At 41.9% G+C, this 14,713-nt stretch overlaps 1 protein-coding gene across 1 annotated transcript in view; it reads right to left on the reverse strand.

Moving 5' to 3' along the window:
• The window catches only part of LOC126176519 (baculoviral IAP repeat-containing protein 6), a 329,968-nt gene that overhangs the window by 101,535 nt on the left and 213,720 nt on the right, over nucleotides 1-14,713 (reverse strand). The window contains exons 44-45 of the mRNA XM_049924030.1: nucleotides 11,977-12,242; nucleotides 3,396-3,556 (exon numbers count right to left, since the gene is read on the reverse strand). Coding sequence (XP_049779987.1) covers nucleotides 3,396-3,556; nucleotides 11,977-12,242 — 427 coding nt within the window. The remainder of the gene's footprint in view (nucleotides 1-3,395; nucleotides 3,557-11,976; nucleotides 12,243-14,713) is intronic.

A 14,713-nucleotide genomic window follows, 5' to 3' on the forward strand; every position in this document is an offset into this window, starting at 1 on the left:
TCTATCCATCCCATTAAAACACAGAGGATGTTATGTATTTTATTATTCACGATATATGACTAATTCATCACATTCGACAACATACTCCGGCTAAAGCTTCTTCCAAGCAGTAGTGAGTGTTCTCTTGGTAATCCCTTCCCACCCCTTTTCGATCATCTTGATGTAGGCAATGATCTCGAACTGGTATTTCCAAAACTCTCAGACATATTTAACCTGCTCTTCTGGACTTTACACTCTGTGAAGGCTTGCAGAGTTTCTGATTGGTAAACAAGCAGTAGCTTAATTGTCAAATCATCGCTTCCATTGGCACAGAATAGCAGTGTGAGACGGTCTTTCATTGGCTTGTGACTGGCCAATACATTATCCTCTGCTGTTATAAAGGTATCCTTTGGCATCTTTTTCCAGAACAGATCCACCTCATCACAACTAAAAACCCATTGCAGCAGATAACACTCAGAATCTATGAGCATCTTTAAGTTGCTGATGAAATTCTCTGCTGCCTTTGAGTCGGAGCTGGCTACTTCACCATGCCTCGCAAACCTGTGTATGCTGGTTCTTTTAAGGAGCAACCTTTCAACATCGTGCAGAATATGAAACCGTTGCATAGCTACTCTTATCACTCCCTTTGAAGCACCTATCTCCTTAATCCCGTTCTTGTTCTTGAGGACAGTGCAAATAGTTGTTGCACACTGACTGTACAATGAAGGGCCAAAGATAGGCATGCATATTCAAATACAGAGATAGGCAGAATACAGCGCTGTTGTCAGCAACACCTATATAAGACAACAAATGTCTGGCGCAGTTGTTAGATTGCTTACTGCTGCTACAATGGCAGGTTATCAAGATTTAAGTGAGTCTCAATGTGGTGTTATAGTCGGTACACAAGCAATGGAACATAGCATCTCCAAGATAGCGATGAAGTGGGGACTTTCCCATATGACCATTTCACAAGTATACCACGAATATCAGGAGTCGCTGACATCGCTGCGGCCAGAAAAAGATCCTGCAAGAATGGGACCAACGAGGACTGAAGATAATTGTTTAACATGACAGAAATGCAACCTTTCCACAGATTGCCGCAGGTTTCAATTCTAGGCCATCAACAAGAGTCGGCGTGCGAATCATTCAATGAAACATCATCAATACAGGCTTTAGGAGTCAAAGGCCCGCTCGTGTACCCTTGATTACCGCACGACACAAAGCTTTATGCCTGGACTGGGCCCATCAACACCAATAATGGACTGTTGATGACTAGAAACATGTTGACTGGTCGGACAAGTATCGTTTCAAATTTTATCGAGTGGATGGACATGTAATGGTATAGAGACAACCTCATGAATCCATTAACCCTGCACGTCAGCAGGAGACTGTTCAAAGTGGTGGAGGCTCTGTAATGGTGTGGAGCATGTGCAGTTGGATTGATATGGGAGCCCTGATACGTCTAGATATGACTCTCAGAAGTGACATGTATGTAAGCATCCTGTCTGACCACCTGCATCTATTCATATCCACTGTGCATTCCGACAGACTTGGGCAATTCCGGCAGGACAATATGACAACCCACACGTTCAGAATCGCTACAGAGCCGCTTCAGGCACATTCTTCAGAGTTTAAACATTTCCGCTGGGCATCAAACACTCCAAACATGAACATTATTGAGTATATCTGGTATGCCTTGCAACAAGATGTTCAGAAGAGATCTCCACCCCCTCGTACTCTTACAGATTTATGGACAGCCCTGCAGGATTCATGGTGTCAATATCCTCCAGCACTACTTCAGACATTAGTCAAGTCCATGCTAAATCATGTTGCAGCACTTCTGCATGCTCGCAGGAGCCCTACACGATATTACGCAGTTGTACCACTTTCTTTGGCTCTTCAGTGTATGTGCATGCTAAATCTGCAATGCTCACATCTCATTTGCGTTTTTCAATGATTTTACATTTTGTTTCGAAGGTAATTTTCTCTCTCTTATAGTAGTCTTTTTGTGACTTTCTCATTTGGGGGCATTTCTACAAAGGTTATTACATTTTGCACAAAAAAAAAAAAAAAAAAAAAAAAAAAAAAAAAAAAAAAAAAAAAAAAAAAAACCTGTGTGAATACAAGATCAGAAAACTGTGAGATCACAAGCTGTGCTAAGATGGTAGCAGAAAGAATGCTAAACCCAGACTGCAGTATGTACTAAAGACATTGTCATATGTCACTGCTGACAATGAAAGGTATACATGTTGTTGAACATTCGCCCTCCGCGCGCACGTCTGTTGATGTCATACTAAATCGTTGTCACTCGTTATGCAAATATCTTTTTTAAGAATTTGTTTTGCTTGTTACATGAATTGCACATTATGGGAGGTGCTCATTAACTGAGGTTCCAATGTAAATCCACTTCAATACTTCAACAATCAGCCTCATTTTTAACAGAGAAAGTAGCTAGAAGAGATTACTTTTTTCTGAAACATTAAATTTTATCAATTGTTTTAACTACTCTTCAGAAGTTGTCTGTCTAAGAGTCTGTAATCTTCAAAAAGTTACACAATATGAGAAGAAATATAATCCAAAAACTTTCAGACCACTGCACAGCACTTTCTGAGCAAACACCACCAATGGTAGCAGACATTTTCTGAAAACTGATACACAGAAAATGGGTAACAAGAGTACATCACAATTTATGATCGTGTTTTGATATTGCGAAAATCACCATTTACTGTATTACTTCATCCTATCATTCGTCTACAGCCTTTATGGTTTCTTCATAGTGGTCATATTTTCAAAAACAATAGTGTATATTGTCATGCCTCCTGTATTTCAGAACAGAAATACTGCTGTCTGATGCAAGTTGTAATAATGGAACTCACCTTAGGGATCAACTTGCTTTCTCATCATTTCAAAATACTGTGATCAAGTACCTTGCCCAGAATTTCATCATCATCATCAGATTATGGGAAGTAGGCCTCCTGTAAATCCCCCCTCCCCAACCTTTCTGTGTGTACATTTTTTTGTAGAATGTTCTGCATTATCTGTTCTTGGCTTATTATTTCATGCACTTTTAGAATAACTTGTTATTGCATTTACTATCCTTAACTACTGACATTCACTATCCTTCACTATTGACATGAGTTTTCTGATTTGGAGAAACCATATGAATACCTATGCACATTATCAAATCAACAGCACCAATTTCAGTCACAATGAAAAGAGTTCTCTTAATGACAATGTTACTGCTTAGTTAATATAAATTTAAACAAATAATATTAGTCATAAACAAATCAATTTCTTTTAGTACTATCAATTTTCAGAAAACGCTCATAGGTAAAACAAATCTTGCCTTCTGGGGATAGGGTTATTCACTGATACAATTAATTGTTAAGCTGAAAAAATGGGCAACCTCTACATACCTGTATAGCAGCTGATGCAGTTTCTTGCAACCACAAAAGCAAAGCCTTCACTCTATCCTTTGTTGCACTGTCTTGTATTGTGCACATCTGATACAACAATTCCACGACAGAGTCAACAACTGTTGAACTTAATGTAGAAGAGTGACTTATGGAAAGAGACCCTGTAAAAAATAAACTGAATGTAAATTTCAGTTGCAATGTTAAGGACAACTTCTTAAGCACATGTTGAAACAAAAATATAAACCTCAATTACTGCCTGAGGAAAGTCAGTATAACGAACATCCACGACTTCTAACTAACGTGTGGCCTTAAAAGCTCAGTTCTCTTTCACCATGCTCCACTTCTCTCAAACACAGATCCACAATTTTACAACAACTAATGCAGGCAAACATTTAGTATTAATACAATTACTCTTAATATAATGGAGGGAATCAGCAGAGATGTTCAAAAATCAAACCACAAAAGAAACACTTTCTCTATAAGTAATCTCAGAGAAAATTACTTAATGGGGTCTGAAATGACAAATGAGGAGGATCATCATTCTTGTGTCCACTGTTTCATTTAACCCCTGTAAATATTACGCAAATACAACATCTTGTTGAACTTTTTTTATAGCTAAGTAACGGAAAGACTCTGTTTTGTTAAAGTGGAACAATAATTAGTTTAACTCACAATATTTGCAGCCAATGGTAGCACAAATACACAAAATGAATTTAGCATACAAATTATCTACTGACATCTACAATAAGAACAACATTTCTACAAAAGGAAAAGTGAAAAATTACCAAAACAGTATCTACCCTGAGGCCTTACAAGCAGCAGAAAGTCTGAACCTAGTAAGAACAGGAATATTGAAAGTTTGTGAAATGAAGGATCATCAAAAGGATACTGGGATCTACAATATGTGATCAAAAGTATCGGGACACCTGGCTGAAAATGACTTACAAGTTCGTGGCACCCTCCATTGGTAATACTGGAATTCAATATGGTCTTGGCCCACCCTGAGCCTTGATGACAGCTTCCTGTCTAGTAGGCATATGTTCAATCAGGTGCTGGAAGGTTTCTTGGGGAATGGCAGCCCATTCTTCACGGAGTGCTGCACTGAGGAGAGGTATCTAAGGCGGTCGGTGAGGACTGGCATGAAGTCGGTGTTCCGAAACATCCCAAAGGTGTTCTATAGGATTCAGGTCAGGACTCTATGCAGGCCAGTCCATTACAGGGATGTTATTGTCGTGTAACGAGACTGCCAAAGGCCATGCATTATGAACAGGTGCTCGATCGTGTTGAAAAATGCAATCGCCATCCCTGAACTGCTCTTCAACAGTGGGAAGCTAGAAGGTGCTCAAAACATCATTGTAGGCCTGTGCTGTGATAGTGCCATGCAAAATAACAAGGAGTGCAAGCCTCCTCCATGAAAAAAACAGCCAAACCATAAAACCACTGCTTCCAAATTTTACCATAGGCACTACACACGCTGGCAGATGACGTTCACTGGGCATTCGCCATACCCACATCCTGCCATCGGATCGCCACAATGTGTACCGTGATTAGTCACTCCACACAACAGTTTTTACACTATTCGATCATCCAATGTTTACGCTCCTTACACCAAGCGAAGTGTCATTGGGCATTTACCAGCGTGCTGTGTGGCTTATGAGCAGCCGCTCGACCATGAAATCCAAGTTTTCTCACCTCCCGCCTAACTGTTATAGTACTTGCAGTGGATCCTGATGCAGTTTGGAATTCCTGTGTGATGGTCTGGATAGATGTCTGCCTATTACACATTACGAGCCTCTTCAACTGTCGGCAGTCTCTGTCAGTCAACAGACGAGATCGGCTTGTACGCTTTTGTGCTGTAAGTTTCCCTTCACGTTTCCACTTCATCATCACATAGGAAACAGTGGACCTAGGGATGTTTAGGAGTGTCGAAATCTCACGTACAGACGTATCACACAAGTGACACTCAATCGCCTGACCACATTCAAAGTCCGTGAGTTCCGCGGAATGCCAATTCTGCTCTCTCACGATGTCTAATGACTACTGAGGTCGCTGATATGGAGTACCTGGCAGTAGGTGGCAGCACAATGCACCTAATATGAAAAACTTATATTTTTGGGGGTGTCTGGATACTTTTGATCACATAGTGTACCAACAAAACTCTTCAATAATTTCAGACTGCTGAACAGAACAGCAGGATTGGATGGATCAAAGTTTTGCATTTGCTTTCTCTGAAATGGGAATTCTGTAGTCAATCTGCATTAAACTGCACCAGCTGGATACTCTTAGATGTCTGCCAGTTTTAACCTGTTGCAGTGCTTGATCAATGATGATGTAATCGACTAATATTGGCTCTCTTCATTCAGATTACATCACAAAATGGTATTAACAACATATCTGCTAATTTGTTTAAGGAAACTGTAAACTTACATGGAGACAAGACAGGCTGGTATGTACTTGTTGCCTCATTGTGAGGTAAGCCTTTCAGAGTACTTCTTGCAAATGGTTCTACTGATGTGATCAATGCAAAACTTACATCAGAATTAGCATAAAAGTTAATAAAGGTTAATGGACTTATTTATTTACTTTGTGACTTTCAATTGTGTTTATGGGAATTTTGAATGGTATGTTTTATGGGAACACATCACAAGTAATAAATAGCTGTCCACAACAACCAGTGATGGTTGCACCTACAGGACACTAAGTCTCTTAACTGACCCATTTCCAACTGCCAGGCAGTTTGCAATTGGAGCTAAACATTGCTGATCTTGAGGTCTCTACAAACTTCATATTATTCAATATTAAAACATAAGAATTACACCATAATCAGTTAACAAATGAACAATCCAGAAAGATTTTGTGTTAAGTTTAATTGTGAATAATAACTACAATAATAATTTTTACAGAGATGGGAAACACTGATGTGATCTAATGTATGAGGTATTGGTTTGGTGAGGTTGGGAAGGAAGAGCAGTTTACTCAGACTCTAGGTCGAGTGGGACCTGGCCATTGTCAAGACCAGAGGAGAAAAAAATGAAGGGAGCAGCATCAGGAAGAGTAGCAGTTAAAAAAAAAAAATTGTAGTTTAGAAGGCACAATGTCGGCTTCATATACTGAGATGTAAAGAAGTGAGGTATGGAGTGAATCGTCCACTTAAGAAGCAAGAGGAAAGTAGAGAAGGAGATGGGAGAAAACACACACACACACACACACACACACACACACACACACACACACACACACACAGAGAGAGAGAGAGAGAGAGAGAGAGAGAGAGAGAGAGAGAACAGACTTGCAAGTACTGTGGGCTACAAAACCCTTACTGTAACTATGTAACAGGCACATGTTCAAAAATATCATGCTGTGAAACAAATTATTATCCGATATCTTCTGCCTCAATGCCAGCTATACTTGGCTCAGACAAACTAAGTTCAATAAGGGCCTCCGCTCTCCATTTCGGAAGGGAATGAAAGTTGAGTTTCAAAACTGAGAAAAAAATTAGAACAACAAATGGTGAGGGGCAGGCCACAGAGGGCCCAGCAGTCTGTGCACCTCTGCTGTAGAACATGCTCAGCAAGTGGCTATGGCTGGCCCAAAGCCATTTCTCTGTCCATTTATGTACTTAACCAGTTTAGTGGTGGACATTCTTATACAAAAATCCATGCAAAGAACAAATGTTAGTTGGTAAACAACATGTGTCATTTTACATGTTCCTCTGCCTTTGATGATGTAGGAGATTAGTGTGGCTGTAGCAGGTGGTAGTGGGTGGGTGTGGACAGGGTGTTTAACGTCCCGTCAACAACAAGGTCATTAAGAGACGGAGCCCAAGCTTAGATTAGGGAAGGATGGGGAAGGAAATTGGCCATGCCCTTTCACAGGAACCATCCCGGCATTTGCCTGAAGCAATTTACGGACGTCACAGAAAAACTAAATCAGGATAGCTGGATGGGGTTTGAACTGTCGTCCTCCCGAATGCAAGTCCAGTGGGATAACCACTGAGTCACCTCACTCGGTCTGTTGTGGGGAGATCTCAAAGTACTGTACACTAATTAAACTACACATTTTCGTAGTACACAAATGTAAATATGAAAACCACCAAATATGGCACTTTACTTTTTTCATACACTTAAATCAACATGGAACCTCATTGTTTCCCTCTTCAGCCACTGGGCAGTGGTACAGATCAGGCTTGCCATAGACTTCATTTCACAAAATAATATGTCTGCTTGTGTCTGTATATGTGTGGATGGATATGTGTGTTTGTGCGAGTGTATACCCTTCCTTTTTTCCCCCTAAGGTAAGTCTTTCCGCTCCCGGGACTGGAATGACTCCTTACCCTCTCCCTTAAAACCCACATCCTTTCGTCTTTCCCTCTCCTTCCCTCTTTCCTGATGAGGCAACAGTTTGTTGCGAAAGCTTGAATTTTGTGTGTATGTTTGTGTTCGTTTGTGTGTCTGTCGACCTGCCAGCACTTTCATTGAGTAAATATTCTGTTCTGCTACCAAAACATTTCTGAGGGACATCATGTGTCCTGTGCTGCAAAGAGTCGGCTGAAGGGAACCAAGCAAGTGCCATGTCATTTTGCTTGCTTTTGATCTGTAGTGTCATATTTGTCGGTTTTTGTTTTTACATTTATGTCTTATAAAATGATACAATGTAACTGACGCAGAATTAGAGATCTCTCCAAAATGCAATGTCTTCAGAATGAATTCCTACAAGAAGAGTTTTGGTAAATACGCAAATAATATTGAGTCATCAGTGGATAAAATTGTTACATCCATTCCAAGTTAAAATGGTTTGAAGATGGATTCATTTTTATGGCAAAAGGCATTTTTAAGGCTGAAACTAGCAAACTATTGAAAAATATGAAGTAACATACTTCAGGCAGAGATGAAGGAAAAGTTAAATGCATTGGGTTGCACCCAACTAGGCTGCTAACTCTTACAGCGTCCGTGTGTGTTCACAGCAGTAGGTTCTTGTTTCAAAAGAAGGTAAATAATGATGAACTCTATTAATGACGACATGCTAAAGAGCCTGGAATGGTAAGTCTCTTCAGTGTAAATATTCTGAAGGGTATGGTGGTATGTGTTTCTATTCAAGGTAGTACCATTTCCCATTTCCTTTTTACTGTGCAGATGAAAGATGGTCATACAAAAACCTTAATTTATGGTGGTAGTGGTACAGGGAAGACGGCATACTGTGCACACAGTTTTTTTGTTCATGCGCAGATATGAAATGCAAATGTAAGTACTTTATAGCCACAAGGCATGACTGAAGGTGAGTGTTTTACTGGTGGGAAGGAATCATTTACATGCTGATGTTGTCACTTGGGGGTGCTATGGACATCAAAGGAGAAGAGGTCAGGATAACAATGGCTGTTTTTCCTAAAAGAAAATCAAAAGAAGACTGTATGGAATTGCTTAATTAATTAATTCTTGACTTTGGGATACTAACAATCTGTCTACTGATGAGTTTTGTTATTAAGGCCTTAACTGTGAATGTTTAATTGATATGGTGAAAATGTTATGAACACTGTTAAACACAGAAGCATTCTGAAAAGAACTGGTTACGTGATTTCGCAGCTAGTGGGTAGCCAACATAATCTTCAATTATCATATTGCTTTCATGTAGAGGGTGAAGAAGCTCAATACAAGTGGCACTGCATAGAAGGACCACAACTTCGAGGAGCAACACGAGTGCATAAAGAGAAGATTTAAAAAAAGGTAATTATGAACAGAGACTGACAGATCTCAGTATCCTTAATGACTCTCCAGTAGTGAATACCAGTGAAAACATTTTGTGTGGTGACCACAAAATGAAAGAAAAAGGCACTGTGATAAGGCTGTGGTGATACAAAGAAGAATTTCACCACAAAATCATCAAGAAATACAACGTTTCTATGGGCAACAAATGTAAACAGGGTTATAGAGAAGAGACGTACCTGAAATATGTTATCACAATAAGTGAGGAAGATATTATTTTGTGATAAGCAGATAATTAGATAACAGCAAAATAAACAGAGCAAAGAAGATCTGTTGGAGAGAGTAGCCTTTCAACATTAAAAGTGGTTATCATATGTCAATACTGGCTCAGCACTGACTCTAAGATTTAATAAGTCATTTAAACGGAAGTCTGTGAATGGTTTCAACATTTACAGTTCCTGGTGGCAACACTCCACCAACTCACAGTCTGTTGGCAGGGAGGTTAAGTGCACCAACAGCACAGACTACAGCTATGAGACACGTGATGCAGGCGTTGCGTCGCATCACACACACAAGAAGGCATGGGTTTCGTGTTGCTGCACAATACACAACAAACTAGTGGGGTTGCACCATGTACAGTTGACAGCTGTGTGCACTGCTTCACATTGTGACTATGGCAGTATTACATCCTTGTTTAAAGGGATACAACATTTATTCAAAATAGCATTATTGAGTTCAAATGGCTCTGAGGACTATGGGACTTAACTTCTGAGGTCATCAGTCCCCTAGAACTTAGAACTACTTAAACCTAACTAACCTAAGGACATCACACACACCCATGCCCGAGGCAGGATTCGAACCTGCGACCGTAGCAGTCCCGCGGTTCCGGATTGCAGCACCAGAACTGCTAGACCACCGCGGCCGGCCATTATTGAGTGCATAATCTCAACATTGTAGTATATGCTTATCACTATGAGCATGAATACAAAAATGTTAAGTGAGATTTTGGATACACTGAAACAGCTCAATCAATTAGATGAACTGTCTCTCAATGTAACAACAATGTTGAATAATAGACTGGTAGGACAGCATATGACAACACTCAAAACAGACAGAAGAACTCAAAAAGTATGAGATTTTCACTCTGCAGCAGAGTGTGCGCTGATATGAAACTTCCTGACAGATTAAAACTGTGTGCCGGACCGAGACTCGAACTTGGGACCTTTGCCTTTCGCAGGCATGTGCTCTACCAACTGAGCTACCCAAGCATGACTCACGACCGGTTCTCACAGCTTCAATTCTGCTGGTACTTCATCTCCTACCTTCCAAACTTTACACAAGCTCTCCTGCGAACCTTGCAGAACTAGCACTCCCAGAAGTATTAACATAAATGAGATTTGTGATGTCAAAAGGTGTAATATAACTGATAGGTATACCTTCATTTTCAACGTAATACTTAAAACAAATGCAGTATAATGAAAATAAAGAACACAATTTAAAAATATTGAACCATCAGAAAATAACACTGAAATTTGCATTAATAACACACACAACTGGACAAAAAATAACACTCAATCGGCTAAAAAATCAAATGATTTCTTCCCGTGCCTACTTGTTGGTTGGTTTCATAAGAACTGAGATGGATGTGAGTTTCAATGAAGTAAGGGTCAACATAAACGAAGTTTGGCTTCCAATGTGGAGTATGACCATGTGAATGAGTCAGGAAAAGGAGTTAAGCTGTTGCAGAAAGTGGATTAGTCGTAGAATGAGATCTCATCAATAATGACATGGAGGGCTCCTGGTGGGTGAGTCCTAGGTGTGTGTGGTATCTTCCCTGTAGAATGGAAATATGTTTTGATGATTATTTATTTCTAATTTCTGCTACCAGTCACTTTTTATGTTAAATATAACATGATACAACGTGTTTCAAACATGTTCTATTCATCTTCAGGTGTTTATACAATACATACATACAGAGAAATGTTACTTAAAAAGAAACAGTCTTAAACTAGATTAATCTAGAACTATTTGTCTTTTGTTTGTTACTGTAACGGCTGGCGTGGCATTTTGAGAGGAGGAGGGGGGCAGTGTATGGCTAGAAATCTTAATCAGTGATGTCTTCTTCTGGTGTTCTTCCTTGTGGTTGACTATGTATGATATCACAGCCTGTATATGATGCAGATAGATTTGCACCAGTTATGTGTTACGAAAATAGTGTGAAAGGCTTTATATGTTTGACGAGTCGGAAATATTTCTCTACTAGTGCTAATATGCCTTTGGAAGGGGTTTTGAAGCCTGCTATAATGGGACAACATGGACGATTTTTGTGAATTTTGGAAAGTAGACAGAAGGGAGGGGCACCTTGGTAAGGAGGGCAAAAGAATTCCCAGAACAACCTCTCTGGCCATCACATGGTAGCAAGTTTACAAGCCCCTACTGAACTCATTTCACTCCCTGGATTGCTTAATTTCACTATTTATTCCACTTACCATTTCTCTTCAGCTCAATCCACAATTACTTTCAGTTTGCGATATCTTATCTGGAGTGAAACTGGCACATTACTTACTAATGTAATATCTTTGATCTTTTACTCTGATATCTGTCCTCCCATCTTTTCCTCCGCTCATTCTCACAAGTGGGCCTGACTCAACATGGGCATCTCAGTAACTTTGTTTTCCTCCTCAGACTTATTCCTATTTTTTCACTGAAGAGACAACTAAGAGTTGTGAAAGCTAGAAACAGTTTTCTCACTTTTAATTGTGTCTCCATCAATACTGGTATTTTGCATCCTGACAGGTACTGGCCTGCCATTTGTTTCCTTGTAATTTTAAAGTTTTCTCCAGTGAATTTTCTTTTTGATACAATTTGTTTAGTAAACTAACCTTGCAAAAAAGCTGCAGCCCCATTCCGGAGCAGGGTGTTGATCTGCTTCAGGCCTAGGTCACGAGAGTGAAGACCTAACCGGATCAGAACCCTCTCCAGGCTGGGTGTGAAGAGCGAAGGTGCAGGTGCCGGCACCAGGAGCAAGCCACAACAAGCTTCAGGCAGCCCCTCCACTTCTGCAGCAGATGCAACCACTCCGCGTGCCAAGGGTGAGCCTATCATCGGCAGACACAGGCAGTGGTGCAAGAGCCGCAGCCAGCCTAAACTGAAACCATAAATTATGTTACTATACATTAAATTATACACACCTCCTGAAGACAAACAACAGAAAATCCAGGATGGAGTAATGACAATATTACGAAAAGGACAGATTGCTACTTGCCATATAGTGGAAATGCTGAGTCACAGATAGACACAATAAAAAGACTGCTAAACACATAAGCTTTCACCCAAAAAGCCCCTTCTTCTGAATTAGACACACACACACACACACAAAATTGCAACCCCCCCACACACATGACCATGCCTCTGGCTGCTGAGGCCAGACTGCGAACTACTATGCATGATGGGAGACGCAATCTGGGTGATGGTGGTAAGGAGGAGGCTGGAGGGATAGCAAGGTAGGAGTGGGGGACAGTAAACAGCTTCTTTTTTTTTTTTTTTTTTTTTTTTTTTTTTTTTTTTTTTTTTTTTTTTTTTGTGCACACAACTTCAATGGTCATTAGCGCCCTGACTACTCTAAAAATGCACCGCGAGGCACAAGTTGACAACAACTAAAAGGGAAAACACGCTAAAAGAGACTGACAGGCATAGGATTAAAAAACAACATCAAATGTCCTTAGCGAGGTTTGTCAAATTGATAAAACAAAGAACACGAGCAGCTGCTCGTGGGTCATCCGCTAAAACGGCATCGAAAGTATTAGGCAGGTTAAGATCGAGGCGCAGTTGGTTAAGATCGGGACAGGACATTAAAATGTGTCTAACCGTCAGCAAGTGCCCACATGGGCAGAACGGCGCCGGCGCAGCCGTCAGCAGATGGCGATGGCTGAACCGGGAGTGTCCAATCCTTAACCTTGCTAAAACGACCTCCTCCCGCCGAGAAGGGCGTGAGGAGGACGTCCAAGCCACGGGAAGAGGTTTTAAGGCCCGAAGCTTGTTGTCGGTAAGTGCAGCCCAATCGGCATGCCACAGCGACACAACGCGCCGACAGATGACCCTGCTAAAATCGGAAGAAGGGACACAACAAGAAGCTGTCCGAGGCTGGAGGACCGCAGCCTTGGCCGCGGCATCTGCAGCTTCGTTCCCAGGGATACCGACATGGCCAGGAACCCACATAAAGCTAACTGGCGGACTGACGTCCACCAGCCGCTGAAGAGAGCGTTGGATCCGGTGTACGAAAGGGTGAACCGGGTACGGATCACTGAGGCTCTGGATGGCGCTTAGGGAATCTGAGCAGATGACATAAGCAGAATGTCGGTGGCGGCAGATGTAAAGAACAGCCTGGTAGAGGGCAAAGAGCTCAGCTGTGAAGACCGAACAATGATCATGGAGCCGGTATTGGAAACTTTGTGCCCCGACTATAAAGGAACACCCGACCCCGTCATTGGTCTTAGAGCCATCTGTATAAATGAAAGTCATGGTGATGAACTTCGAACGAAGTTCCAAAAAACGGGAGTGGTAGACCGAACTGGGGGTGACCTCTTTTGGGAGCGAGCTGAGGTCAAGGTGAACGCGGACCTGAGCCTGGAGCCAAGGTGGCGTGTGGCTCTCGCCCACTCGAAAGGTTGCAGGGAGTGAAAAATGAAGGTGTTGAAGGAGGCGACGAAAGCGAACTCCAGGGGGTAGCAGGGCAGAGACATACAACCCGTATTGACGGTCGAGAGAGTCGTCAAAAAAGGAACGATAAGACGGATGGTCGGGCATTGACAGTAGCCGACAGGCATACCGACAAAGCAGTATATCGCGCCGGTAAGTGAGCGGCAATTCGCCAGCGTCAGCATGAAGACTCTCTACGGGACTGGTATAAAATGCTCCGATCGCAAGTCGTAAACCCCGATGTTGTATGGAGTTGAGGCGGCGTAAGATGGATGGCCGTGCAGAGGAGTATACGAAGCTCCCATAATCCAGCTTGGAGCGGACGATCGACCGATATAGACGAAGTAGGACGGTTCGATCCGCTCCCCACGACATACCACTGAGAACGCGGAGGACATTTAAAGAACGGGTACAACGGGCGGCCAAATATGACACATGTGGAGACCAGCTAAGTTTCCTGTCAAAGGTAAGGCCTAAAAATTTGGTTGTCTCCACGAGTGGGAGAGCAACGGGACCAAGTCGTAAGGACGGTGGGAGAAACTCTTTGTAGCGCCAGAAGTTAATACAGACCGTCTTCTCGGCAGAAAAACGGAAGCCATTGGCGACACTCCAGGAGTAAAGACGGTCAAGAGAACGCTGAAGACAGCGCTCCAGGACACGTGTACGCTGCGCGCTGCAATAGATGGTAAAATCGTCCACAAAAAGGGAGCCTGATACATCAGCTGGGAGGCAATCCATTATTGGATTGATCGCGATGGCGAACAGAGCGACGCTCAAAACTGAGCCCTGTGGCACCCCATTCTCCTGGCGAAAGGTGTCGGACAGGACAGAACCCACACGTACCCTGAACTGTCGATCCATTAAAAAGGAACGAATAAAAAGAGGGAGGCGACCGCGAAGGCCCCATGTATGCATGGTGCG

This window comes from Schistocerca cancellata, chromosome 1 (genome assembly GCF_023864275.1).
Source record: "Schistocerca cancellata isolate TAMUIC-IGC-003103 chromosome 1, iqSchCanc2.1, whole genome shotgun sequence".
Lineage (NCBI taxonomy): Eukaryota > Metazoa > Arthropoda > Insecta > Orthoptera > Acrididae > Schistocerca > Schistocerca cancellata.